The sequence below is a fragment of the Lithobates pipiens genome, unplaced genomic scaffold (assembly GCF_037356315.1).
Source record: "Lithobates pipiens isolate NorthernLeopardFrog02 unplaced genomic scaffold, aLitPip1_a1.2 Scaffold_22, whole genome shotgun sequence".
NCBI classification, from domain to species: domain Eukaryota; kingdom Metazoa; phylum Chordata; class Amphibia; order Anura; family Ranidae; genus Lithobates; species Lithobates pipiens.
Window position 1 is genome coordinate 42,995,104 of NW_027507784.1, and position 27,021 is coordinate 43,022,124.

The 27,021-nt window shown below is 46.0% G+C and overlaps 1 protein-coding gene across 1 annotated transcript in view; it reads right to left on the reverse strand.

Annotated features, from left to right (window-relative positions):
• Positions 1–3,666: 3,666 nt before the first annotated feature.
• The window catches only part of SPNS1 (SPNS lysolipid transporter 1, lysophospholipid), a 33,075-nt gene continuing 9,720 nt past the window's right edge, over positions 3,667–27,021 (reverse strand). The window contains exons 3-13 of the mRNA XM_077447501.1: positions 26,874–26,939; positions 24,332–24,468; positions 20,199–20,350; positions 15,575–15,644; positions 13,182–13,324; positions 11,580–11,732; positions 11,294–11,483; positions 11,017–11,082; positions 10,077–10,175; positions 9,819–9,990; positions 3,667–7,216 (exon numbers count right to left, since the gene is read on the reverse strand). Of these exons, the coding sequence (XP_077303627.1) occupies positions 7,122–7,216; positions 9,819–9,990; positions 10,077–10,175; positions 11,017–11,082; positions 11,294–11,483; positions 11,580–11,732; positions 13,182–13,324; positions 15,575–15,644; positions 20,199–20,350; positions 24,332–24,468; positions 26,874–26,939 (1,343 nt within the window). The 3' untranslated portion in view covers positions 3,667–7,121. The remainder of the gene's footprint in view (positions 7,217–9,818; positions 9,991–10,076; positions 10,176–11,016; positions 11,083–11,293; positions 11,484–11,579; positions 11,733–13,181; positions 13,325–15,574; positions 15,645–20,198; positions 20,351–24,331; positions 24,469–26,873; positions 26,940–27,021) is intronic.

Genomic DNA, 27,021 nt, shown 5'->3' on the forward strand with positions numbered 1-27,021 from the left:
ACCAAGTCTGGTGCGTCCTTTAAAGTAATTGAACGCACCTTCTGCAACTTCCCACTTTGGCTCAAGGCTGTTGCTCCTGCCCTACCCCTACCACCCCTGCGGAAGGGCCTGCCTCTTCCTCTGCCTGTCATTTTTTAAATCACCCTGTGACAAAACTCTTAGTCCCTATACCGCTGAAGGACTGCTGCAGTATAGGGCAGCGGTCAGCAGTAGTGCACGTCAACCCTATGTATTGTGGACCGATAGCGGTCCTTACAGAACAGCAGACTGTACTGCACTCAGGCCTATGTACCGTAGCACCCTATACCAAGTTACCAGTCCTTATAAAAACTTTTGTGGACCAAGCAGGTTGTGTGTTAGTGTTTAGCAGACTGTGCGTCAGTCCCTATACCGCTGAAGGACTGCTGCAGTATAGGGCAGCGGTCAGCAGTAGTGCACGGCAACCCTATGTATTGTGGACCGATAGCGGTCCTTACAGAACAGCAGACTGTAACGCACTCAGGCCTATGTACCGTAGCACCCTATACCAAGTTACCAGTCCTTATAAGAACTTTTGTGGACCAAGCAGGTTGTGTGTTAGTGATTAGCAGACTGTACGTCAGTCCCTATACCAATGAAGGACTGCTGCAGTATAGGGCAGCGGTCAGCAGTAGTGCACGGCAACCCTATGTATTGTGGACCGATAGCGGTCCTTACAGAACAGCAGACTGTACTGCACTCAGGCCTATGTACCGTAGCACCCTATACCAAGTTACCAGTCCTTATAAAAACTTTTGTGGACCAAGCAGGTTGTGTGTTAGTGTTTAGCAGACTGTGCGTCAGTCCCTATACCGCTGAAGGACTGCTGCAGTATAGGGCAGCGGTCAGCAGTAGTGCACGGCAACCCTATGTATTGTGGACCGATAGCGGTCCTTACAGAACAGCAGACTGTAACGCACTCAGGCCTATGTACCGTAGCACCCTATACCAAGTTACCAGTCCTTATAAGAACTTTTGTGGACCAAGCAGGTTGTGTGTTAGTGATTAGCAGACTGTACGTCAGTCCCTATACCAATGAAGGACTGCTGCAGTATAGGGCAGCGGTCAGCAGTAGTGCACGGCAACCCTATGTATTGTGGACCGATAGCGGTCCTTACAGAACAGCAGACTGTACTGCACTCAGGCCTATGTACCGTAGCACCCTATACCAAGTTACCAGTCCTTATAAGAACTTTTGTGGACCAAGCAGGTTGTGTGTTAGTGATTAGCAGACTGTACGTCAGTCCCTATACCAATGAAGGACTGCTGCAGTATAGGGCAGCGGTCAGCAGTAGTGCACGGCAACCCTATGTATTGTGGACCGATAGCGGTCCTTACAGAACAGCAGACTGTACTGCACTCAGGCCTATGTACCGTAGCACCCTATACCAAGTTACCAGTCCTTATAAGAACTTTTGTGGACCAAGCAGGTTGTGTATTAGTGTTTAGCAGACTGTGCGTCAGTCCCTATACCGCTGAAGGACTGCTGCAGTATAGGGCAGCGGTCAGCAGTAGTGCACGGCAACCCTATGTATTGTGGACCGATAGCAGTCCTTACAGAACAGCAGACTGTACTGCACTCAGGCCTATGTACCGTAGCACCCTATACCAAGTTACCAGTCCTTATAAGAACTTTTGTGGACCAAGCAGGTTGTGTGTTAGTGTTTAGCAGACTGTGCGTCAGTCCCTATACCGCTGAAGGACTGCTGCAGTATAGGGCAGCGGTCAGCAGTAGTGCACGTCAACCCTATGTATTGTGGACCGATAGCGGTCCTTACAGAACAGCAGACTGTAACGCACTCAGGCCTATGTACCGTAGCACCCTATACCAAGTTACCAGTCCTTATAAGAACTTTTGTGGACCAAGCAGGTTGTGTATTAGTGTTTAGCAGACTGTGCGTCAGTCCCTATACCGCTGAAGGACTGCTGCAGTATAGGGCAGCGGTCAGCAGTAGTGCACGGCAACCCTATGTATTGTGGACCGATAGCGGTCCTTACAGAACAGCAGACTGTACCGCACCCAAGCCTATGTACCGTAGCACCCTAGACAGACCAAGTTACCAGTCCTGATAAAGAGCTTTGTGGAACAAGTGAGTTGTGAATGATTAGCAGACTGCAGCAGAAGGGCAGCAGTCAAGTATAATATTCTTTCTATATTTGGAAGAAAGAATATTATACGTGTACAAGCCTATTACCGTACCACTGATACCAGTCCTGAAAAGAACCTTTGTGGAACTAATAGTAACAGCAACTCTTTAAAATTATCCTCACTGCCTGACACACTGCTTCCTGCCTGTCCCTATACAAATTGGCAAAAAAGAGTAGGCTGGAACGATTAGCTGGAACAGCTCTTTTGTGGACCTGATAGTAACAGCTAATGATGATGATGATGATGATGATGAAGAAAGACTAATCTGGCTGAGCTGTCCCTAAAATAGCAGCATACAGCGCTCTGTCCCTTTATCTAAACTGACAAAAGAAACTCAGGCTGCTGACCTAACACCTATACCAGTCCTGAAAAGAACTTTTGTGTACCAAATAGCTAGCGTTTTCTCTGTCCCTACTCCACACAGGATCCTTTCCCTACAGTGACAGAAGAAAGAATGTAAAATGGCCACCGGATCGGGTGTATTTATAGGTTAGGGGGAATGTCCAAGTGTCCATGAGCTGTCATGTCTCAATTGGTTGTCCTGTAACACATGATAAACGTGTCACGAAAGGTTAAAGTTCTTGTATACATTAAACACGTAAGTCCGCCGGGGCGAACGACGGAAAAAGGCGTTCGAACCCGCGGACGGCGAAAGTCGGAAATTCGCCGCGAAACGACCGCCGGGCGAAACGTTCGTCCATCACTAGTCCTGAAAGGCGATTTGGGAAAAATCGCATCATTTGTATTAGTGGGAAAAATAATCCCCAATCATTGGTGTCAGTGAGAGGAATCGTGCCCGGTCTTTGGTGTTAGTGGAAGGGATAGTGCCCCATCCTTGGTGTCAGTGAGAGAATTAGTTCCCAATCACTGGTGTCAGAGAAAGGAACAGTGACCCATAATTAGTGTCAATGAGAGAATTAGCTCCCAATCTTTTTTATTAGTGGGAGTAATGGTGCACCATAATTGGTGTCAGTGGGAGAATTCGTTCCCCATCTCTGGTGTCAGTGAAAGGAATATTGCCATGTCTTTGGGGTCAGTGGAAGGAATAGTGCTAAGAGAGCCGGATAAAGGCAAGCAAAGGGAAACATTTGACCCCCGGGCTGCAGTTTGGAGACCCCAGTTTTAATCTGACACTCTTTTATTGAAGCTATCAGGGATACCTGACAGCCAGGGAACCAGCATGTTAAGTGAAACAAGCCTCCGTATTCTCCAACCACTGGCTTGCATGGAGCGGAATCCGGCCGCTGTGGTTACCAGTGATTTTTATAATAGGACCCCAGGGTGAAAGCTCACAAAATAAGAATGTTAGTATAGGTATTTTTTTTTTCTTTCTTATAACAAGATTCATGAGATGAGTACTGATGCCGGGTGCTGTGGTGTTTTTCCAGGAGCCATGTACAGCACTCTGCCTGCCCCTCCCACCAGCCGTGATCTAGTTGCCTTGCACAGAGAAGCACAAGGACCCAGCAATAACATCAATGAGTTCAAACTACAGTATGTAATGAAAACTGAAAGATTTTATTTATTAAAAATGTCATTAGCAAGTTCATGGGGGGAGGGGAAAAAACAAAATAGAAGCAAATTAAATGTCGGCTTTAAAGGAAGAAAAAAAAACAACACCCTTGTGGTAATTCAATCAATCGGCTGCCCTCAGATTGAAATGATTTGTGCTGCAGAACACTGTGAAAGACAATCGCTCAAAACAATTCCCTTTTTAACCAATAAGAATTTAATTGTACCTCCGCTGGGACAAGAGTGGGAACCTGATAACTGCCCACCATCTATCCCCACCCACCAAAGAGAAGAGGCCAGCAGCTCATTCATTTATAGTCAGCAGTCCATGCACAAAGGAAATAATAATACATATAAAACAGTCCTCTGATGTCCGTTTGCTCTCAATGTTCCGTATCTATTCTTTTGTCTCCCTCCCTTCCACCCAGTGCTGGTACACTGAGACAATGGAGATGCCAATGTACCTTGACAGCGACGGACAGTTTCTCCTATTGGCACACAGGCAATACACACCTCTATTTTTATTTTATTATTATTGGGATTTTAGAGGCAGATTTGGCAATGAACATCATTAATACCTGGTAAGACTGAGTGCTAAAAAAACGTGTTAAGCGCTTTCAATGCTGGTTAAAAATGGATGAGATTGCTTGTCAGGTTTCATTGTTTGTCTTCAAGAACTCAGTAGGCACCAATAAGAGATCTACAGATACTCCTCAAAAAGCAAGTTCCTCCCCTGAGTAGATAATGCTGGGGCCACTTAAAAGGGTTAGTTCACCTTTTCAGAGGAATCAAAAGGTGAACCAACATTGTACACCCTCCTCACTCTCATCTCCGGTTCCCACTGTACTTACCTTACCCCTCCATGGGTGCTGAGCTGTCCGTGCCCACGCAGCTCGTGTCTGAGGATTTGAATCCCCTGCTCTTCTCTCTGCAGGGCTTCCGGGATGGATCAGGGTGATGCTCTATGCTGGTGCTGTCCAATCAGAATCGCCCTGATCTGTCCTGGAAGCCCTGCAGAGAGAAGAGCAGGGGATTTCAAATGCCTGGACTGCCGCCCAGGCTGTGTCAGCACTGGCAGTTCACCACCCATGGAGGTAAGGCAAAAACAGTGGGATTGAGTTAAAGGGATTGTTTTTTTTTTAAATAACAAACATGTTATACTTACCTCCACTGTGCAGCTCGTTTTACACAGAGTGGCCCCCGAACCTGCTCTTCTGGGGTCCCTTGGCGGCTATCTCGGCTTCGTCCCGCAGGTGCTTCTCACGTTCATGCGAGGTCCCTCGCATGGTGAGAAGCATCTGCGGGTGCGCTCCCGTGATACAGCCGGCGGCTATAGCCACTCGCTGTATCGCTGTATCACACGGCCCCGCCCCCCGGCACTCCGCATCAGTGGATGTGATTGACAGCAGCGCGAGCCAATGGATGCGCTGCTTTCCGTCCATCCACTCCAGCCAATCAGCGGCCAGGCTGAATGGTGGAAAGGACGTCAGGGGACGAGTGCGGGACTTACGAGGGGTGAGGTAAGTAAAACGGGGGGGGGTTCACCTTAATGCATAGAATGCATTAAGGTGAAAAAACATTTACCTTTACACCCCCTTTAAGTGTAAAAGTATTGCTTTACCACCCATGGAGGCAAGTACAGCAGGACTGTGGGGTGGAAGGGAGGGCTGTTAGTCCATCTTTCCATTTTTTTCTGGAAAGGTCAACCAACCCATTAACTTCCATATCCCAGTGTTGGTACCCCCTTGACATTAGCATGTGGTTTCCACCTCTTTTTATGACTTCGGCCTCTGTTGTGTAACCTCGTAGATACTTTCCCCTCTCCCCATGCACTGATGCTGGCTATAAATCAATGAGCTCCTAGTCAGGTTTTCACTTTGCAATGACCAGCAAGCACCAATATAGTCTACAGCTGCCTTTAGCAAGTAAGCCCCTCCCCTGAGGAACTAGTGCTGGGTCTGTCTTGCTTTCCATTTTGTTGTTCATGTTCCATGGTTGGTTTTCCCTTAGAAGCAAAAATTACACTTGATATGTGGCTTTATGGCCCCATTCACACCTGAGCGTAATAGAATCACGGGCAGAATTGTGGGATTCTTCCTGCGATTCTGGAACCGCAACAAAAAAGTGCAATGCGCTTGCAGTGCTATTATTTCTTAATGGCATCCCCAAACACAGTGCCATCTTTTATCACGTGTGACAGAGGGGTCCTGAGCAGCTCTGAAATGTTGCACTTGTACCTTTGTGATGTGATCATTCTACAGTAAAAAGTTTTGGACAACATTTGATGATCCAGTGCCAAGATTTGGTACCTGAGTGTCTCTTCTGAAGCGGAGGGTGGTCCATTCAAAATAAACTGTGTCGCACCAAAAATTTTTACAAATATAGGCGATGAGGCAACGTTGCTCAGGTGTAAATGGGGCCTAAAGCGGAGCTAGAAGCAAAGCTTTTTTTTATTTTTCCATTTTCAATAAAGTAATGGAGGGGTATAACCCCTGTTAGATGACAGAACAAAACCTGTGTTCCATTGGTGAGCTCCCCTTTCACTTCCTGTCCCATAAACAAAACAGGAAGTGGGAGGAAATCCCTGGAAAGTAAAAGGTATCCCTGACTGTCTCCAGATCTAGTGTCCCCATTGGAAAAATTTGGGATTTTTTATTTTTACTTTTAATGATATAGGTAAAACAGGACAAATAGAGGGTGAATCTTCCCAATGGGGACACAGATAGCAATAAAAACCTGGCAGGGGATCTAATCTCTCCATCCGACTACTACAAGCTCTACCTTTAGTTCTACTTTACACTATTGTTTGTGAATGAGGTCTCTGTCCTTTTTTAAGTGGGAGAATCAAGTGGAGTGCTGACATGCCGGTACACCATTATATGCAATAACTTACCTATGGCTTGCAGTCTATCACATATATAAAAACACGTTGAAAAACAAAACTCTGTCCCATTTCACATGTCCTTGATGCCATTTGCTGCAGTGTTTGCATGGCCTTCAAGGACCTGCACCCTCCAGTGACCTTTTAATATTACAAGGAATTACTGTGCAAAAATGCCGGTCTGTTAAGAATTAAAAAAAACTAAAAACTATGAATTATAAAATATGAATAACATATCCCATTTGTATTGTATTGCCTAAAGAAAAAATAAGTCAAAATAAATAATTTGGAAAAACCGAATTCCTGGAAGGTGAAGATGGTAAAAAGTCACAAAGATGGAGGCTTGGCCACCTTTCAAGTCATGTACAATTTCACATTCTTCTGACTGTTTGGTCAAAAACCGTCCACAAAATGTGAGCCATCTGAGTGAGCAGGCAGAGAAGACACAGGTTGTCCCCACTATGGGGGGGATCTTCTTCTGGTCGGTGGAAGACAACAAAGCTCTGCATGTTCATAGCTCCACCTTGGACCGATCCTGAGGGCTTCAAAGCCCAGAGCAGTTTATATGAGAACACTGGACACTGGAACCTTGGTGGAGCGTCCTCGTTTTGGGACCACAATTCTGTCTTCAGGGCTGTCATCTTCTGTTTCGAGGCCTGTGAGAAAACACAAGGAGCGATTGTCAGCCTGGTCCATGTAGCAGCAAGAACAGTTTGCCAGAGGACTACAGCTCCCTCCTGGGGAATCATATTCAGAGAGCCAAGCCTAGTACACACTATAATTATTATTATTTATTTCAGGTACTTATATAGCGCCGTCAATTTACACAGCGCTTTACATATACATTGTACATTCACATCAGTCCCTACCCTCAAGGAGCTTACAATCTAAGGTCCCTAACTCACATTCATACATATTAGGGACAATTTAGACATGAGCCAATTAACCTACCAGCATGTCTTTGGAGTGTGGGATTAAACTGGAGTACCCAGAGGAAACCCACGCAAGCACAAGGAGAACATGTAAACTCCAGGCAGGTAGTGTCGTGGTTGGGATTCGAACCAGCGACCCCTTCTTACTGCTAGGTGAAAGTGCTAACCACTACACCACTGTGCCGCCCAATATATATATATATATATATATATATATATATATATATATATATATATATATATATATATATATATATATATATATATATATATATATATATATATATATATATATATATATATATATACACACACATATATATATATATACACACATATACACACACACACACACACACACACCTTGATACCTCAGTTTGCAAGCAGTTCGCAAGACTAGCTATATTTGAAAAAAAAAAATCCTGACTTAATTTTCAAGCATTGTTTTGCAAGATGAGCAGGGCTCAAGCTGCTGGTGTATGTATTACAGTATGTGGCCAGAAGCCCCGGGGCACTGGAGAACTCGTATACGCTCCCTGAAAGTGTCAACAGTTTCCGAGTGTGTCTGAGCGCCACCAGCGCCCCCTGCACCTCTGGCCACATACAGTACTGCAGACATCAGCAGTGGTAGTGGAATGAGTTTCCATTACTTCTTATTGGGAAACTCACTTTGATATACGAGTGCTTTGGATTACAAGCATGCTTCTGGAAGGAATTATGCTCATAATCCAAGGTATTACTTTCCTCTGAGGAGCTTGATCGGCTGACGAGAGAGGCACCAGGAAGCGCAGGAGAGCCGACATAGGACAGGGGGAACGCCGTGAAAACCGGGGCTGCAGAGCTGGACCACAGGTGACTCTATCGCCCCTCGGCACTATAAAAGGCATTTTTATGCATTTGAAATGAGAGTTGTATATATGTGGAGTTTTATGTGCAATTACATTTTTTTAAATGGTATCATGCTATTGCACGCCTCTGTCATTTCCCCGCATGTGATGTACGAGGAGATTTTTCTGAACATATCAGGAGAAAATAGAGACATCTGAGCTGGATTATTATTGGAAAGGGCAGGTGTCCTGTGTTCCATAGAAGTGTTCCACAAACCTGCATAGGATAAAGCAGGGATCTGCAATTAGTGGACCTCCAGCTGTTGCAAAACTACAAGTCCCATCATGCCTCTGCCTCTGGGTTTCATGCTTGTGGCTGTCAGAGTCTTGCTATGCCTTATGGGATTTGTAGTTCAACAGCTGGAGGTCCGCTAATTGCATATCCCTGGGATAAAGGAAGCAAAGGAGGATCTCTGCAGACTACTGATATCTATTATGGGCTTATTATTTAAGCCCCTAAGGTGAAGGAACACTCGGTGGGGGTTATGTGTGTTCACCACATGAAGATACCATTATCACATGATTGATGTTAATATGGACTTCAGCTGTTTGGTTAAAATACTTCATCAAGGATTAAATTGATATTCGCAGAGCACGAGCATTTTATTTTTTATATGGACTATTGTCGTTTCGTTTTATTAGCCCCATTGAAGACTGAGTGCAATATCACGGAGCACGAGCACTTTTGATTTACCGTATTTATCGGCGTATAACACGCACATTCATTTTACAAGAGAAGTTTCAGGAAAAAAAAAAAAAAAAAAAAAAAAAAAAAACTTTGGGTCAGTGCCCATCTGCAGCCTCACAAGTGCCATCAATGCAGCCTCATCAGTTCACATCAATGCAGCCTCACCATTGCCATCAGTGCAGCCTGGTTGATACCCATCTGCAGCCTAGAGGGGACAAGGAGGGGGGCGGGATGAGCGCCGACAGATTACATACAGCGAGAATCTCTTATTATAGACAGAAGAGTGGTCCAATGGCGGCCCAGGAGACGGGACTTCCTATTATAGAGGCCTCCAAGTAAACAGGAGATTCTCACTATATGTAATCTAACGGCGCTCTTCCCACCCCCCCTACCTGTCCCCTCCGAGGCAGCTAAAACTGAAGTATTGGCGTATAACACGCACACGCCATTTGCAACCGATTTTCATGGTGAAAATGTGAGTGTTATACGTCAATAAAATCTCACAGTTTGAGGAAGTGCGGGCAGCTGATTGTATTATTATTTTTTGGTGGTTTAGTGTGGCAGCTCACAAGGTTTCACCTATCTGTGTCTGCATAAACGGGGCGGACATGAACCTATCATCCGCCTGCTCCATTCCGCTCAGCGGGCAGTCAGCGGACAGATCCCCTCGCTGAGCAAACCGGAGTCAAACAGAATCCAGCCCATGTGAAAGGGGGTCTTAAATCAGCACACAAACAAGCTAGAGACCAACCTTGAGAAATCAACTCCGCCCGCTTTCGGTCCTTCTCGATGAATAGGGCAGTGGCCAGGAAGAAAGCTCCACCGATTGCCCCTACGAACGAGCACAGCATGAGCGCATACTCCAGGCTGCGGAACTTCAGGAGGAAGGAGTCTGGCTTACCGCGTTGTACAGCATCAGATATCTGGGAGTATAAAGACAGGCCGATGAGTGGATGAGACCGATCACATGATCGCTTGGAAAATATAGTGCGATAAAGATACTACTTACCACCCCGATGAGGTAGGGGCTCCCGGCATCCCCCAGCAAGTGGGATACCATGATCTGCAAGGCCTCGGCTGTGGAACGCCTTGTGGGGATCACTACATACTAAAAAGGAAGAGCGGAGGTCAGGAAAAAGGAAAGACTTGGGTTATGCTTCAAACAATTATAAAAAGGTCTAAAAGTTTTGCAAAGGTTCACATAAAATTTAATGGTTTGTTAACAACTGCTTTAATCTAAACCCAACCACAACTGTGGAATAGCTGCACTCCAATCCTATTCAATATACACTATTCGTTGTTTTTTTTTCAAACCGGTCAGAGCAGCTGCACTAACGATCCGACATTAGTACAGTGATATCCCCGCTGAGCTGTTGTGTTCTGACAGGTAGACAGCCCTCCCCCAACACACCAATCTCCCTGCTCAGCCATTGGCTGAGCACACTAATCAGGAGCCGATTGGCTGCTGGTTTCCCAGCATGCACGGCCAGCATACGCACGCGCCGAAAGACGACCGGTTGAATGAAAACCGGCTGGCATTCGGCCCATTTGTACGGTGCTTTATAACTTACCTGTCTTTTGAGCGGGGCCTAGACATGCACAAGAAAATCCCCCCTCCCTGCCCACCATTCAATCCTTTGGAAAGTTCTTACTTTTGATTACTGATTTTAACAAACAGCTTAGCAGCTTAGTGTGATAAATCTCACCGATTTAGGGACAGGCATGTAAAAGCCTTGCAGAGGGTGTAGGGGGCAGCTGCATTTCAACTTTGTAGAACTGTGGTCAAGCTATGGAAATGCAAAAGGGCCTCACTGACCCCTTTAGTTACAGGCACTGTGGAGCAAAACATCCTTAAAGTCCCCTAAATCAGACCCCAGCGCTCTGCTCTACCTCTCTTCCTGTGCGCCAGTTGCATTGACAACAGTTAAACTCGTGTGACCATCACTCACCAGTAAGATATCAGCGACGATGGCCCAGTTCAGTGACAGAAGAGTTTCTCCAATGAATATAAATATCTGTGGGAGGGAGAGGAACAAACAGTCAGAGAAACAGCTAGAAATAAAACAAGGATAGTAAGTGTAAGAGCAGAACAGTCAGCAGCATTAGAAGGAGAATACTTTGCCGTTATAGGAGATTACATTATAATATATATATAAGAACCCGAAGGCCAACTATTTCCTGGCCAAAAAGCTCGCAATCATTTCTGCACATTGTAGAGTTACTTACATAGGTGGCCACAAGGCTGGAGTCCGCAAAGACCAGGGAAAGATACAGGAAAGGGGCGGAGCCAAGAAGACCGCAGGCACAGACTATCGGATCACCGCGAGGGTTTATTTTACGGTAACGTTTACTGATTTCCACTCCGGATGCGACACCCAACAGCCCGGTCACCACTGTGATGCCCCCGAAGAGAAAGCTGTGAAGACCATGAAAAGATGGCCGTGTTAGTAAAAAAGAAGGAAATACGTTCTACAAATCTTCTGTACATGATTTAGAAGGAGGAAGTCTTTACCTGTCTTTATAGTTACATATAGGTTGGTCACACTGCTGATCCGCATACAGTACAGCCCGAGCCCGCATCAGGTAGGTGGGGCCCCAGAGAGCCAGGGCACCGGTGACAAATGCCACGGTGGTGAATCCGAGCGTGGACAGCACAAAGCTACGGCTGAAAGGGAAACAAGTGAAGGATTAAAAGAGGTTGGCAGGAGGGGAACATATTCAGTTACATATATCAGATCTCTGTCCTCTAAACCATTGATCATCATCAATTATGTTATACCCTTTCCACCTCCCTCCTGGTGGGTCGCAAAGTCAGTTTCCCCTCCAGCAGTGCGCCCTCCATGTTGTCAGGCACAGCAGCGGGCACCCTGAGCTGGAAAGAGGAGTGTTACAGCGACAGGCATTTTTCCATTAGGCATAATGGTGAGGCGCTGTAAATCAATGCCTCCCTCAACGAAGACAACTGGTGCCCCCCCCCCACAATCTCCCACAGAGGCCTGTCATCACACTTGTGTAGTGTCCCCCAACCTGCCACACTGCTCCCTCAGCCTTTAGAGGCATTGCCACCCCATACCATCCATGCGTCCGACCCCCTGCTCAACACATAGGGCACCTGACTATGGATTCCAATTGGGGGGTTTGAAGCACGTGATTAGAGCCAGGGTGCTCTAATAGGCTTCAAAAAAAGGGTAGGCTCGGGGCACAGAGCACCGCACCCCAAGCCCACCTAGTTGTGCGACAGCAGAAAATTAATATTCGCTATTCTCGTACGTGATTAGAGCAAGGGGCCCATCACCCATTTGACTGAAAGGACGGGCAATCCTATTGGACGCCTAGGAGGAAGAGGGAGGAAACACCGTGATGGAGAGAAGACACACGAAGCCGCTGCCTGCCACCGGGGTAAGTGCCGGACCAACTGGCAGACAGCAGGGGTGGGAGTGGTTGCCCCCCCAATGTCTCTAACAGTGACCCCACAATGCCCCCCAACCAGCATACATATACTGTCCACCCAGAACCACTTGAAAGTCCAATTCCATCCAACGTTTTTTTACACATCTGAACTCTGAGTAATGGGTTAGAGCCTCTGCAAGGCTGGAATTAGATTTTGCTCGGAGGTAAGCTTTAATAATAGCGGTGTTTTTTTCAACTGCACCAGCGGGCTTAACAAACATAAAATATAATTTATATACTCTAGCAGACCACTTTCCAATGTCTGAATATTGACTTTGAAGAGCTGCTTGGAACTATAAACCCCCATAATGCTCTGCTAGGGAGGGGAGAAGCCCCCTCCTGTGCCTCTACAGTAGTCATCCACTGTTCTAACAGCTTCAAGATCCAATGGTGGGACAAGGAAGGTTGGGGGGGGGGGGGGGGGGGGTTGGTTGGAGGGGAGGATCATTGAAGCTTGTGTCTAAGTTGGCTGCTATTGGCAAATCAAGTTACTTTGTTGTGCTCCGACATCTGGGCACCTGTATATTATTTTTTAAGCCCCCAAGTTTGCTTTAATACAATAAAGACAGAAAATACTGGCTTTCTAATGCAAGCTTCTGTCTTGGAAGGAGAGAGGATTCCTTAATGCACATCAAGGTAAACAACGCAACGAGGCAATACTCACTTTTTCAGCAGCTCCTTGATGTCGGACCACCATGAAGTGTGGGAGAGGGATCTTTCAGATTTCCGCTCCACAGCGCCCCTAGGAGGCTCCTTCACAAAAAAGATCAGCAGCAGAACAGCTATAAGGCCCAGTCCTGGGGTGACCTGAAAATACCAAGAAACAGCAAAGACTGGCAATAAGAAATGGAGACGAAGGCGCTGCACAACATTTATAAGCCACTTGTTGACCAGTATAAATTGCAGATCTGGAGACTTGAAGAGGAACTGCAGTCTGCTCACATAATTTGTAATAATACATCTTTGCCATTCTGAAGCTTCTCTCCAACCACTGAATATTATTTTATATAGACTGCGATTCTGTACTTGCCAAATAGGCTGCAGAAATCTCCCTCCACCGAGTCTAGCTGCAGCCATTTTAACTGTGGGCAGCGGAATCACTTCCTGGATTTACACAGACACACCTCCAGCTCTGCAGCTCTCATTGGCACTCATCCCCCCTCCCTTCCTGGCAAACTCTCATAAGAGTGAGAGAGAGAGCTGTGCATGATGTCATAAGCCTAGGCTAATGACCAGACAAGAAACAGGAAGTGGGCTGTATAAGGGATTTCCTGGCAGAAAAATATATTTTACTATCCAAAGTTAAAACAACAACAACAACAAGGGCAGAAGATTTAATAGATGGAAAAATGAAAAAATGACTGAAGGTCCGCTTTATTGTGGATCTATTTGCCAATTCAATGCTGCCCCTCGCAGTAATTCATTACCACCAGTAGATGTCGCCATCATTCAACCCACTTTTCTGAGTCCAGACTATCATGGACACATATCTGAGATTTGGATAGTGTGGAAGGATTAGAACCCCTGTCAGAATGTACCACTATCCGCCAACTTGGAGGAAGGGCTTAGCAATGGGATGAGGACTGACTGAGCATTGCTACTCCAATACATCATAATTATCATACCACAGCCAGGATCAATATGCTGTCTCCCATGTCTCCTATTATGATCATTTAATTATTCTATTATTGATTAATAATACAGTTGGGATAGGCTTTGTCTTCATTAACATTTCCTCTATTCTTGGCAGCGGTTTAATTTGTTTGGTCCTTCGTGTGTCCCAAGGGCGACGCCCCCGATTCAATGCTTGTCTATTAGGTCCAATACAAATACACTAAATTTTTAAAGCGGAGGTCCGCCCACTGCTTCAGAGATGAAAAGCCAGCAGCTACACATACTGCAGCTGCTGGCTTTTAACAATAGGACACTTACCTGTCCTGGAGTCCCGCGATGGCGGCACCCGCAGCTGATGTTTCCATCAGCTGTCTTGGGAGCTCCCGCTACCATTGCGGGTAAGGGAACCCAGCAGTGAAGACTTACGGCTTCACGCCGGGAACCCTACTGCGCATGCGGTGAACGTCAAGGGCCAACGGCACAGGCTCCCGGAAGTGGGGACAGGGTACCTGTGAAAGATGGGTATCCTCGGATTAGGCATCGGAGCAATTGCTCGAGTACAAGTACTTGGTATCGGCACTGATACTAGTATCGGCGCAACCCTAGTATATTTACATTGATCCAAGCTGGAATAATGTAACTATTTATAAAAAAAAAAAATCCATACTTCTCCATAAATCTTTAACGTTGCAATCCAGGCTAAATAAACAGGTGAAAACCAATAAAAGTGTGATGGTACCACCTACCTAAAGTGTATTTCTGTCCATCCAGTCCTGATATTGACACAGCTCTGCCACACAGCACAGCCCTAGATCTCACTGTTAAGCAATATTGATAAGAGAGCTACCGGTTTATACTATATGAAGTGTTCAATTTAATTGAACAGTGCATTCAAAAACACAAAGGCACGTGGAAGGGGTTTGTATAGCTTTGGGAAAATGAGAGTATGATTTTAATATCGATAGTAACTATGCAGCTCCAGCCTCTCCTCTGTACCTCCAGCTCCCATCAGGTGAATGCCCCAAGAGCCCATCTCCACCCAGCTGAGCCACTCATCAAGTAGAAACCAACGGGCTTCAGACGGATACCGTCACCGGATGTGAAACCAACTTTATTATAAGAGAAGATTCACAACATACAGGCTCACCCGTCCACAGGATGTATAGGATGTGAATCCTCTATTATAGAAAAGCTGGTATTACATCGCTGACAGTATCAGTATTATTTATTCATGTTTTATGTGTAATAAAACATTTTTTCATCTGTCTGGTAGTAAATAAAATAACATGCAATCACCGCTTTGTTTACATGCATGCTGTGATGTAGCGCCCTCACAGTACACATCTTTGTTTTCCTGGAAGCAGTGAAGGGTACAAAGTTTTAAACCTTTATGGTGAACACTGACCATAAAGAACCCTTCCTGAGATTTGCCCGTCAACTCACCCGTAGCGCCCAGTGCCAGTCTCCACCTGCCGCTTTGGTCACCTGGGATCCTGCAATGTAGCCGAGGCCGCTGTGCAAAAAAATAAATAAAAAATGTACTTGAAATTTTTGATGTACAACAATAACAACATCAACAAAAACATCCAGACCACCAAATACAATTCAAGGGGGATGTAAACCCTAAAAATAAACTTCTCTTATATGGCGGGTTAAATATAACATTGTAAGTGTTTGAATATATCTGTCCGATAAGTGCTAAAAGAAAAAAAGAAAAAGAAAAAAGAAAAATACCTATTGATGTTCCTAGATATCCAGAGAGCTTATACATTCTTATGTGCCCCATTTCTGCTGTACTCTTCATCACTGAAAGTGTTACTAAACCCAGGAGCCTGCATTCACTATATCTGATCTCCCACAGTACACAGAACATGGAAATGCAATTATTTTAGTAAATAGAAACTGCTAAATACCTTTTCTTAACAGAAGTATATAGCAGTCCAATGATTTCTATCAATGTTTGGTTAAAGCTTGTAGGAGGAGTTTTCATTCTCCCCTTACTGTCCTATGAGGCTGGAGGACCCCGACCCTCTGTCTGAACAGTACTGATTGGCCCTGTTCTGATCAAATGCACTCTCCCAAGAAGAAAAAAAAACAACTCTAGCAATACACACCAAACTGCGCATGTGCAGCCAGCTTGCCCCTGAAGCTCTGTTCTATCAGCAGATAGACGTAGACAGTGGAAGATGGGGAGGATCAGAGAGGACAGGATCAAACAGCCTCTTTACACAATGTAGAGGTTTAACCCCTTACGTTGCGTACACACGACCGGACTCTGACGGACTAGGTCCGACCGTCTTCCCGACGGACTTTCAGAGGAGACACGACGCCCTTCCCGAAGGAACGGACGAAGTCCGTTCAGTTTGAACGTGGTGACGTAAACGGGACTAAACAAGGAAGTTCAATAGCCAGTAGCCAATAGCTGTCCTTGAGTCATATTTGGTCCGTCGGACTAGAATACAGATTTTTGGACTGGACTCGAGTCCGTCACAAAGATTTGAAACATGTTTTATTTCTAGGTCCGTCTGATTCTTTCCCCGAAAAACGATCGGACTAGCCCACACACGATCGGATTGCCCGATGGACGGATCCCGTCGGACCTATTCTGCCAGAAAGTCCGGCCGTGTGTACGCGGCATTAGGTTCCGCAGTGAGTATAACAAGCATGCCTTACTGCATATACACACTGATTTTACTGTTGTGGGTTTAGTAACACTTTAACATTATTCCCTGTTTCTGTGAACTACAGAACTTCTGCACACTGAGGGCCAGTTCACACCACATGTAGTCCAGTTTTTTTTTCAGCATCAAAAAACACATAGAAAGTAGGTTATATGGTTTCCAATCGCATGGTTCACACCAGTGCAATCAATCAGTTCCAGGGCTTTCCGGTCCCAGAAAATAAAAAAAATAAAAAGTAGAACATGTTGCATTTTTCCTGCACTGGAACGCAGTAAAATACATAAAAAACGCACTGGAATGCAATTGAGTGCATCAAAAATGCTCTGGAGCCTAGTATAGTGAAAACAGAAAAAAATAAAATAATAATAAGCACCTGGAAAAGCATAAAAAACGCACCAAAATTGCACTGGAACGCATTAAAAATGCACACGCAGAAACGTGTCCCGAACAGATCTGGAGTGTGATTTTTATGTTGTGAACCAGCCCTACGTTTTGGAGGTGTACTGTATTCCTAACACACTTCCTGTCTGGGGGTGAAAATGCTACCCGTAGTCCATGGATACAATTCAAGTGTTGTCACCATAGGACAGGAAGTGTTGTGCTGGAAGGCTCACCAGATGAAAATAAGGGAGAAGCCGCCGGAAAAAAAAAAGAAGAAAAGTCATAACACTTCCTGTCTTAGGGTGACAACGCTGCTTGTCCGTAGATACGCTGGTGGTGTACAGTATTCCTAACACACTTCCTGCCTTAGGGTGACAATGCTGTTTGTCCGTAGATATTAAAATTGTCCATAAATACTTCCTGTCCTGAGGTGACAACGCTGCTTTCATTCCGTTCAAATTGTCCTTAAATACAATTCAGTAAGCGTTGTCACCCTGGGACTGGAAGAATGGTGCTGGAAGGCTCACCAGATGAAAATAAAGGAGAGAAGCCTGAAAATAAAAAATAAAAGTAAGTCCCAACACCTTTCCTGTCTTCGGGCAACAACCTTGTGCCTTCATAGATACAATACAGTAAGTTGTGTCACCCTAGGACAGGACGGAAGTGTTACTGGAAGACTCACCAGATGAAAATAAAGGAGAAGAAACCTGAAAAAAAAAAAAAATATTCCATCATCACATCCAAGGACTGGTAAGCCTCAATATATTAAAATTTCTGTTGTACTTATTATTAATGTAGTTTGAAACAAAATGCAGTTTACCCCATTGCCTCCTTCCTTTGATCTAACCTTGCTTCTCCTCCACAGATGCGTACTTACCTGGATCTGGTATCTGTGGGCCATTGTATGTTTAGAGTGCCTTGCGAAAGTATTCGGCCCCCTTGAACTTTTCAACCTTTTGCCACATTTTAGGCTTCAAACATAAAGATATAAAATTTAAATTTTTTGTGAAGAATCACCAACAAGTGGGACACAATTGTGAAGTGGAACGAAATCTATTGGATATTTTAAACTTTTTTAGCAAATAAAAAACTGAAAAGTGGTGCGTGCAAAATTATTCGTCCCCTTTACTTTCAGTGCAGCAAACTCACTCCAGAAGTTCAGCGAGGATCTCTGAATGATCCAATGTTGTCCTAAATGACTGATGGTGATAAATAGAATCCACCTGTGTGTAATCAAGTCTCTGTATAAATGCACCTGCTCTGTGATAGTCTCAGGGTTCTGTTGAAAGCGCAGAGAGCATCATGAAGACCAAGGAACACACCAGGCAGGTCCGTAATACTGTTGTGGAGAAGTTTAAAGCCGGATTTGGATACAAAAAGATTTCCCAAGCTTTGAACATCCCAAGGAGCACTATGCAAGTGATCATTTTGAAATGGGAGTATCAGACCACTGCAAATCTACCAAGACCTGGCCGTCCCTCTAAACTTTCAGCTCAGACAAGGAGAAGACTGATCAGAGATGCAGCCAAGAGGCCCATGATCACTCTGGATGAACTGCAGAGAACTACAGCTGAGGTGGGAGAGTCTGTCCATAGGACGACAATCAGTCGTACACTGCACAAATCTGGCCTTTATGGAAGAGTGGCAAGAAGAAAGCCATTTCTCAAAGATATCCATAAAAAGTCTCGTCTAAAGTTTGCCACAAGCCACCTGGGAGACACACCAAACATGTGGAAGAAGGGGCTCTGGTCAGATGAAACCAAAATCCAACTTTTTGCCCACAATGCAAAACTATATGTTTGGCGTAAAAGCAACACAGCTCATCACCCTCAACACACCATCCCCACTGTCAAACGTGGTGGTGGCAGCATCATGGTTTGGGCCTGCTTTTCTTCAGCAGGGACAGGGAAGATGGTTAAAATTGAGGGGAAGATGAATGCAGCCAAATACAGGACCATTCTGGATGAAAACCTGTTGGAGTCTGCAAAAGACCTGAAACTGGGACGGAGATTTATCTTCCAACAAGACAATGATCCCAAACATACAGCAAAATCTACAAAGGAATGGTTCACAAATAAACGTATCCAGGTGTTAGAATGGCCAAGTCAAAGTCCAGACCTGAATCCAATCGAGAATCTGTGGAAAGAGCTGAAAACTGCTGTTCACAAACGCTCTCCATCCAACCTCACCGAGCTCGAGCTGTTTTGCAAGGAAGAATGGGCAAGAATTTCAGTCTCTCGATGTGCAAAACTGATAGAGACATACCCCAAGCGACTTGCAGCTGTAATCGCAGCAAAAGGTGGCTCTAGAAAGTATTAACTCAAGGGGGCCGAATAATTTTGCACGCCCCACTTTTCATTTTTTTATTAGTTAAAAAAGTTTCAAAAATCCAAAAGATTTCGTTCCACTTCACAATTGTGTCCCACTTGTTGGTGATTCTTCACAAAAAATAAAAATGTTATATCTTTATGTTTGAAGCCTAATATGTGGCAAAAGGTTGAAAAGTTCAAGGGGGCCGAATACTTTCGCAAGACACTGTACATCCAGTGGTAGAAGTCTTCGCTGTCCTGGCTGCGTCTGCTCATTAGAGGCCAATAGTCTTCTGCTGAGTGGTCTCTGATCTTCCACGACTTTAAGACACAGCCCCATATAAGTCTATGGGACACTACTGGGCAGGCATGGACAGGACAGTGAAGACTTGTGGCACTGGATGTAAACAAACAGCAGACCTGAGGCCATCAGATGGAGAGAAGTATACAACTGTGGAGGATGGGTTCATTTTAGGTCAGAAGAAGGGTGCAAAAAAAGGATAAAATGCATTTTCTTTTAAAGTAAGCCCCTTGTAAACATCCCTATTAGCTATAGTACTGTCTCCAAGATGAAAGCTCTCACCAAAGCTTATTGCGTGATCTTCAAATACTTAAATTCTTTCAGAAGAACCTCTACATAGTTTCACAATCCAGCCCAGCTTCCCCCTCCAAGTGTTTACAGTATAAAAGACTCACCAGCCAACGGGGATGGCGAAGTAGAAAATGGAGAGCATTCGGCTGCGCTGGTCTGCCACGAAGAGGTCGGCGATGATGGTGGGGGCAATGGTGGAATAACTGGCTTCTCCAACTCCAACCAGGCCTCGTGTGAAAAGGAACAGGGGGTAATACTGAGCGGAAGAAGGGAAAGGCACCAGTGAGAAGGACAGCAGGCAAAAATCATCATCGCACTTCACAGGGAACTGGTAGTCCCACATCAAGCAGCAGGACAATGACAATGACATACTCTGGCTATTTTTCTTACTTTATGTGAAATCACTTTAAATCCCACCACACAGCCTATAAAAGCATTTCCAATAAAATATTTTATTTCCTGCAAATACCACCTTTACTCCAAAGTCATGTGACTGCAAAGGATTTCTTTATACACACTCACAGAAACTTAAAGCGGAGTTCCACCCATTTTTTTGTTTATTAAAATTCAGCAGCCACAAAAAGCATAGCTGATGACTTAATAAACCGGCACTTACCTGCCCATGGTCCATCGATGTGGCTGCCCGCAGGCTAGCTCCTCTCCCCCTCCTCTCCTTGGCGCAGTCATGGTAACTGTGGGCACCCGCCCGTGACAGCTTATGGCTCTGCGCTCTCCTATTGGCCAGCCGATCTTCTGGAACCTAAGTTGTGTCCCAGAAGATTGCTGGCAGGGAGGGGCCGCCTAGGGCGAGAGGAGGAGTCACTTAGGCAGCTGAAGATAGGAAGTGGGACAGGGAGTCCCACGGAAAAAAGGGTACCCCCCCAAAAAAAGAAAAAGGACATGCCAAATGTGGCATGTCAGGGGGCGAGGAGTGCTTAAAGCATAAGTTCCACTTTTGGGTGGAACTTTGCTTTAACATCCAATGCAAAAAAAAAAAGCATACACACAAGTTAGAACACAAAAAAGTGCTCAGGGTGTACACATGGTCCTCCTCTGAAGAGAAAGGATCCTTCTTCTGATCTTCCAGGGCGCTGGGCTCCTGACAGGGACTGGGGTACTCACCGTTCTACCTGGCCCGAAACCAGATGGACCCCTTTCTTCGGGCAGCCTGCCGAAACAGACCAACCCCAAGTACTATGTGAGGATCCCCCAAAGGGAGACCCCATGGGAGGGGGGAGAACCTGACCAAAAGGCCTCGTTCTCCTCCCCAAGACTTTCCCAGAGGACTTACACCCTACTAATCAGGAGGTGACAAGTACATACAGTTCTGTGCAAATAAGTGCAGTGAGAAACACACATAAATAAAGGGGAAGTGGATGAGTGCTTGTGCCGTAGTGGAACACCTTAGCAGGCCCTCCGGCCAGGATTAAAAAAAAAAAAAAAAAAAAAAAAAAAAAAACTCCTCTGGTCCTAGCCAAAAGGTCAGGCCCTAGAGGCAGGTGCGAAAAAAAGCGTGTACAGGGTGCAGTGGCCATGGTGCCAAAAACCCAAGTTGAGCTCCCCCCACGGCAAGAATTACGACACCACTGCCACTCCAGGGGCACATACAACGCTGACTTCTTTCTCAGCCCGGCCCTCGCCCAGACCATTGTAGCCCCATCCCCACCAGAGAGGCATCAGAGCTTCGAAAACTTAGGGAGAGCCTTGCCTACAACCGAGGACAAGCCTGGTGCACCAGGCCAGATTCAACCCGGGAGGAAAAAGGCACTCCCACCTTCCTCACCATTCCTTACCTACTTACATCAGAAGGGATACTCGCCAGCACTCACACACAACAAGAGGCACTGGCATACTCCCTGCCAAAAATTGAAAAGAACAGACTACAACTGATCTTAGTCCAAAGGCCAAGAAACGATTCCTTCTAGTGTATTTTTTATTAGTGGGAGGCATAGCAGGATTACCTGAGGGCAAGCAGCGGTATGATGTATGGGTTGGCAGAGCACATAGTTGCATAGCATTCCACCATGCGACACATGCTACTACAGGCTGCCAGTTCCAACAGTGAGCTGCTGTTAAGCAAAATGGGTGGGTGGTCTGACATCAACCAGGCTGACTACGGGGCTACAAGTACATCAGCATCCTGTAGCATTGATTACGAGCCGAGGGATGCATGCTGACACAGATCTGCTACTATGCTTGGTGTGGTCAAAATGCTGGAGGAACATAGAGGAAGGTTAAGAATCCTCATATATTGTGCTGACTTTATATGCAGATTCTTATCCTTCTCTGTTCTTAAACTGCTGTGCGTCTGTGCCACTCATGTCCTTTCTCTGCCTGATATATTAAATAGAAGGCCTGCTTTTATTACAATCACCTGCTCAAACACAGTGCTGTAATCAGAAAAGCTGCAGAGTCTGCAACCTTAAACCCCATTCACATTAAATGCGGCTTTGAAATCATACATGTCAGTGCGACTTCAGGGGCGACTTTAACCACTTGCTTACTGGGCACTTAAACCCCCCTCAGTCCCAGACCAATTTTCAGCTTTCAGCGCTGATGCACTTTGAATGACAATTGCGCGGGCATACAACACTGTACCCAAATGAAATTTTTATCATTTTTTTCCCACAAATAGAGCTTTCTTTTGGTGGTATTTAGTTACAGCTCGGAGTTTTATTTTTTGCTAAACAAACAAAAAAAGATGCAAAAAAATAAAAAAAAATAAAAATCATGTTTTAATAGTTTGTTATAAAATTTTGCAAACGGGTCATTTTTCTCCTTCATTGAAGTGCGCTGATTAGGCGGCACTGATGGCTGCACTGGTGGGCACTGATGGGCTGCACTGGTGGGCACTGATGGGCTGCACTGGTGGGCACTGATGGGCACTGATGGGCTGCACTGGTGGGCACTGATAGGCATAGTTAAGGCGGCACTAATAGGCACAGATAAGGCGGCACCGATGGGCACAGATAAGGCGGCACCGATGGGCAAAGATGGGCACATAAGATGGCACGGATGGGTGGCACAGATGGGTGGCACGGATGGGTGGCACGGATGGGCACTGATAGGTACCACAGATAGATGGGACTGATGGGCACTGATAGGTGGCACTGATAGGTGGCTCTGATAGGTGGCACTGCTGGGCACTGATGGGCGGCACTGCTGGGCACTGATGGGCGGCACTGGGGTGCAGCACCTTTGAGGCAGATTGGGTGGCACTGTGGGGTGGCACTGTGGGGTGGCACTGTGGGCACTGACGGGGGGCACTGACGGGGGGCACTTACTTTTGCGTTTTATTTTACTTCAGGATGGCACTGCGGGAGGCAGGTGGGCACTGGCAGGTGGCAGGTGGTCCCTTGTATTGATGGCCGTGATCGGGACTGATGTCCCGATCACGGCCGCCGGTGATCGGCTTTTTTTTTTCTCCTCGCGCTGTCAGCGCGAGGAGGAATAATAGCCGATTACCGGCTCCGTTCTATCACATGATCAGCTGTCATTGGCTGACAGCTGATCACGTGATAAGGGGTCGGGATCGACCCCTTGCACGGATCGGTGATCAGGTGAGTCTCATGGACTCGCCGATCACAGAGCGCGCCGCGCGCGCCCCTCAGGGGGCGCGCAGGCCGCTCGTATCCGGGACGACGTCAATAGACGTAGTCCCGGAAATGTAGGTCCGCGCTGATGCCGTCATTTGGCAATAGCGCGGATCTGTAGTGGTTAAAGACACCCATGTGGCTTCATGCACAGCTGCATCTGAAATCGCGAAAAGTCGGCCTTGCACCATTTTAAACATGGCCACTGCCAAGAAATGGGGTGGCTACAATGTGAATGAGGGCCTAGAACTGGACCAGTGTCTACCCAAAAATGTTACTTCTTACTGCATGGCATGAGAACTTCAGCTGTAGTTCAGGGGAGGCTAATTGGTAAAGCAGCGAGTCAATCACATAAGCAGGAAATTTGATTTCTGTACACTGAGGGTGTATAGAACTTCAAGTGGACGCACTGCAAGAATAAAATATTTTTGCTTTGTGATGATTTTATAAAAATAACAGCCTATTAAAGATCTTAAATGAATCGCATTAATTTAGAAAAACGTAGTTTCCCTTGAAGATGCGTGGCGATGCGTACACACCAATAAAGCATAGTGAGCATAATTCATCTTACTAGAAGCCCAGCATTCCCCATTGCATGCCCCCCCCCCTTAGGAGATCTGAATGGGGGTGGTGGCAGAGCTTACCTCTTTGGGTATGAAGGAGCTGCAGAGGGTGACAATGGACCAAAAGGAAATCCCAAAACACATGATGTATTTCCTATTGTAGCGATCACCAAGATAACCAAATACAGGCGCCAGCACCATATAACTGACAATAAATACTAGAGAGGGAACAAGAGAAAGATTATTATACAACTGGAGATACATTTGAAAAAAAACAAGGAAAAACAAAAAAAAACATAAAATAATTTAACGTTATTTGAAAGGAAAAGTGGAAAAGCTTTGTAGATTTCTTATTTCCTTTATTGGAGGAAAACAGGAGGTTAGAGGAAATCCCCCCCAAAGTGAGCGGAAGTGTCTTTCATTTTGTTTTGGTGAGGACTCAAACTTTTGGCTTCTCCATCACTTTCTCTCCCAGTGACAATGGTCAGCAGGACAAAACGCAGTAATCTCCCCAGCTGGGACACTAACAGTAATAAAAACCTGACAGAGGATCAAGGTGTGCAAAGGGTATTGGGTAGCCTACTCCAGATGAATCCAATGGAAGCCCTTCTATTTAAGAAGCCTGTCCATTGCCACAGAGCCATTTCCGCCTAGTGACCCAAATCTTTACAGCGGTAAAGAGGACTATCAATGCATGGAAGACACCAACACTGTCCAATCCCTGTTCTCTGAAAAGCTTATAAATTGGAAAAACTCTGGACACTGGATAATGTCCTACCTGCTTTCAAATCACAATTCACTTGCTATTTAGGAGTGCAGCATTCTATCCTATGAATTCCCCCTTTACTGATGAACCCTCCAGTCCGGGTTTCCACCCTCCTCTCCTCTTAATTCTGCCCTTGTCTCCTTTTCATGTGACCATTGTATTGTCCCCTCCCTCTTTTTCTTTTCTACCCCTCCTTTTTTTCCCCTTTCCCCCTTGCCTTCTTTTCCCTCTGCTCCCCTTGCCTTCTTCTTTTCCCTCTGCCCCCCGGCCTTCTTCTCTTCCCTCTGCCCCCCGGCCTTCTTCTCTTCCCTCTGCCCCCCGGCCTTCTTCTCTTCCCTCTGCCCCCCGGCCTTCTTCTCTTCCCTCTGCCCCCCGGCCTTCTTCTCTTCCCTCTGCCCCCCGGCCTTCTTCTCTTCCCTCTGCCCCCCGGCCTTCTTCTCTTCCCTCTGCCCCCCGGCCTTCTTCTCTTCCCTCTGCCCCCCGGCCTTCTTCTCTTCCCTCTGCCCCCCGGCCTTCTTCTCTTCCCTCTGCCCCCCGGCCTTCTTCTCTTCCCTCTGCCCCCCGGCCTTCTTCTCTTCCCTCTGCCCCCCGGCCTTCTTCTCTTCCCTCTGCTCCCCTTGCCTTCTTCTTTTCCCTCTGCTCCCCGGCCTTCTTCTCTTCCCTCTGCCCCCCGGCCTTCTTCTCTTCCCTCTGCCCCCCGGCCTTCTTCTCTTCCCTCTGCCCCCCGGCCTTCTTCTCTTCCCTCTGCCCCCCGGCCTTCTTCTCTTTTCCCTCTGTAGGATTGTCTAAGCATTCTACACTCTTGAAATAAATTATTTTACATTTGTACCACGGAGGAGCACACTTATATGTCCGTTCCCTCCCTGGTTTAGCGGTTTTTATATTTTCTGCAATGATCTTTCAAAAAACAGAAAAAAAAAATAAATAAATAAAAAAAAAAAAACTTTTTTTCGGGGGAAAAAAATGCATTAAAAAAGGAAAAAAACTTGATAGAAAGCCCAACGCTTCCTCACTCTGTCCAAAATAAAAACAATGTTTTGCCTTCATGTACACTTAAAGCGGAGGTCCACCCTAAAGTGGACCTTCCGCTCATTGGAATCCTCCCCCCCTCCGGCGCCACAATTGGCACCTTTCAGGGGGGAGGGGGTGCAGGTACCTGTACATTACAGGTATCTGCACCCACTTCCGGCGTAGAGTCTGCAGAAGGTACGCCCTTTTCCGAAAGTCCCCCGCTGCCTGCTGGGAAACACACGGATCCCAGAGACACCGTGGACCATCCTTATTGTGCAGCGCGACTCGCGCATGCGCAGTAGGGAACCGGGAAATGAAGCCGAAAGGCTCCACTTTCTGATTCCCATACCCAAGATGGCGGCGGCAGCACCCGAGAGACGATCGAGAGATCAGCTTCGGGTGACGACATCGCGGGCGCACTGGGCAGGTAAGTGTCACTATTTTAAAAGTCAGCAGCTGCAGTATTTGTAGCTGCTGGCTTTTTAAAAAAAAAAAAAAAAAAAAAAAAAAAACGGCGGAACTCCCGACGGACTCCCGCTTTAAAAGCAGACTTCCAGGTATGGATATTTTTTGCATAGTTATATTGGTCCAGTATGCATATTCCATACCAGGGTGACCCCCGTGGAAGCTGGAGATCACTGTAGTGGGTGCCACAGGGATGCCAGCTCACGCGGGCGCCACAGGGACAGACAACATATTTCAACTTTTTTTTTTCTATAATACAAACAGAAACATAAAAAAGCTACAAAAAACACACACGAGAAGAAAGCCCACATATGAAACAGAATAAAAAAGCAGAATTATCACACATTCTAAAAGTTTGTCAATGATGCGAGTTTGCACTACCTGTCTGTACCAATCCCGATTGGCTGTCTTGGATCTTGAAAGCGTCCTCAATATTGGGAAGCACTCCTGTAGGAGAGAGAGAACACAGATAATAGCATCAGAACCAACGGCTCAAAGAGTCTTTTCCCCCCCAAGATTACTCTGATTG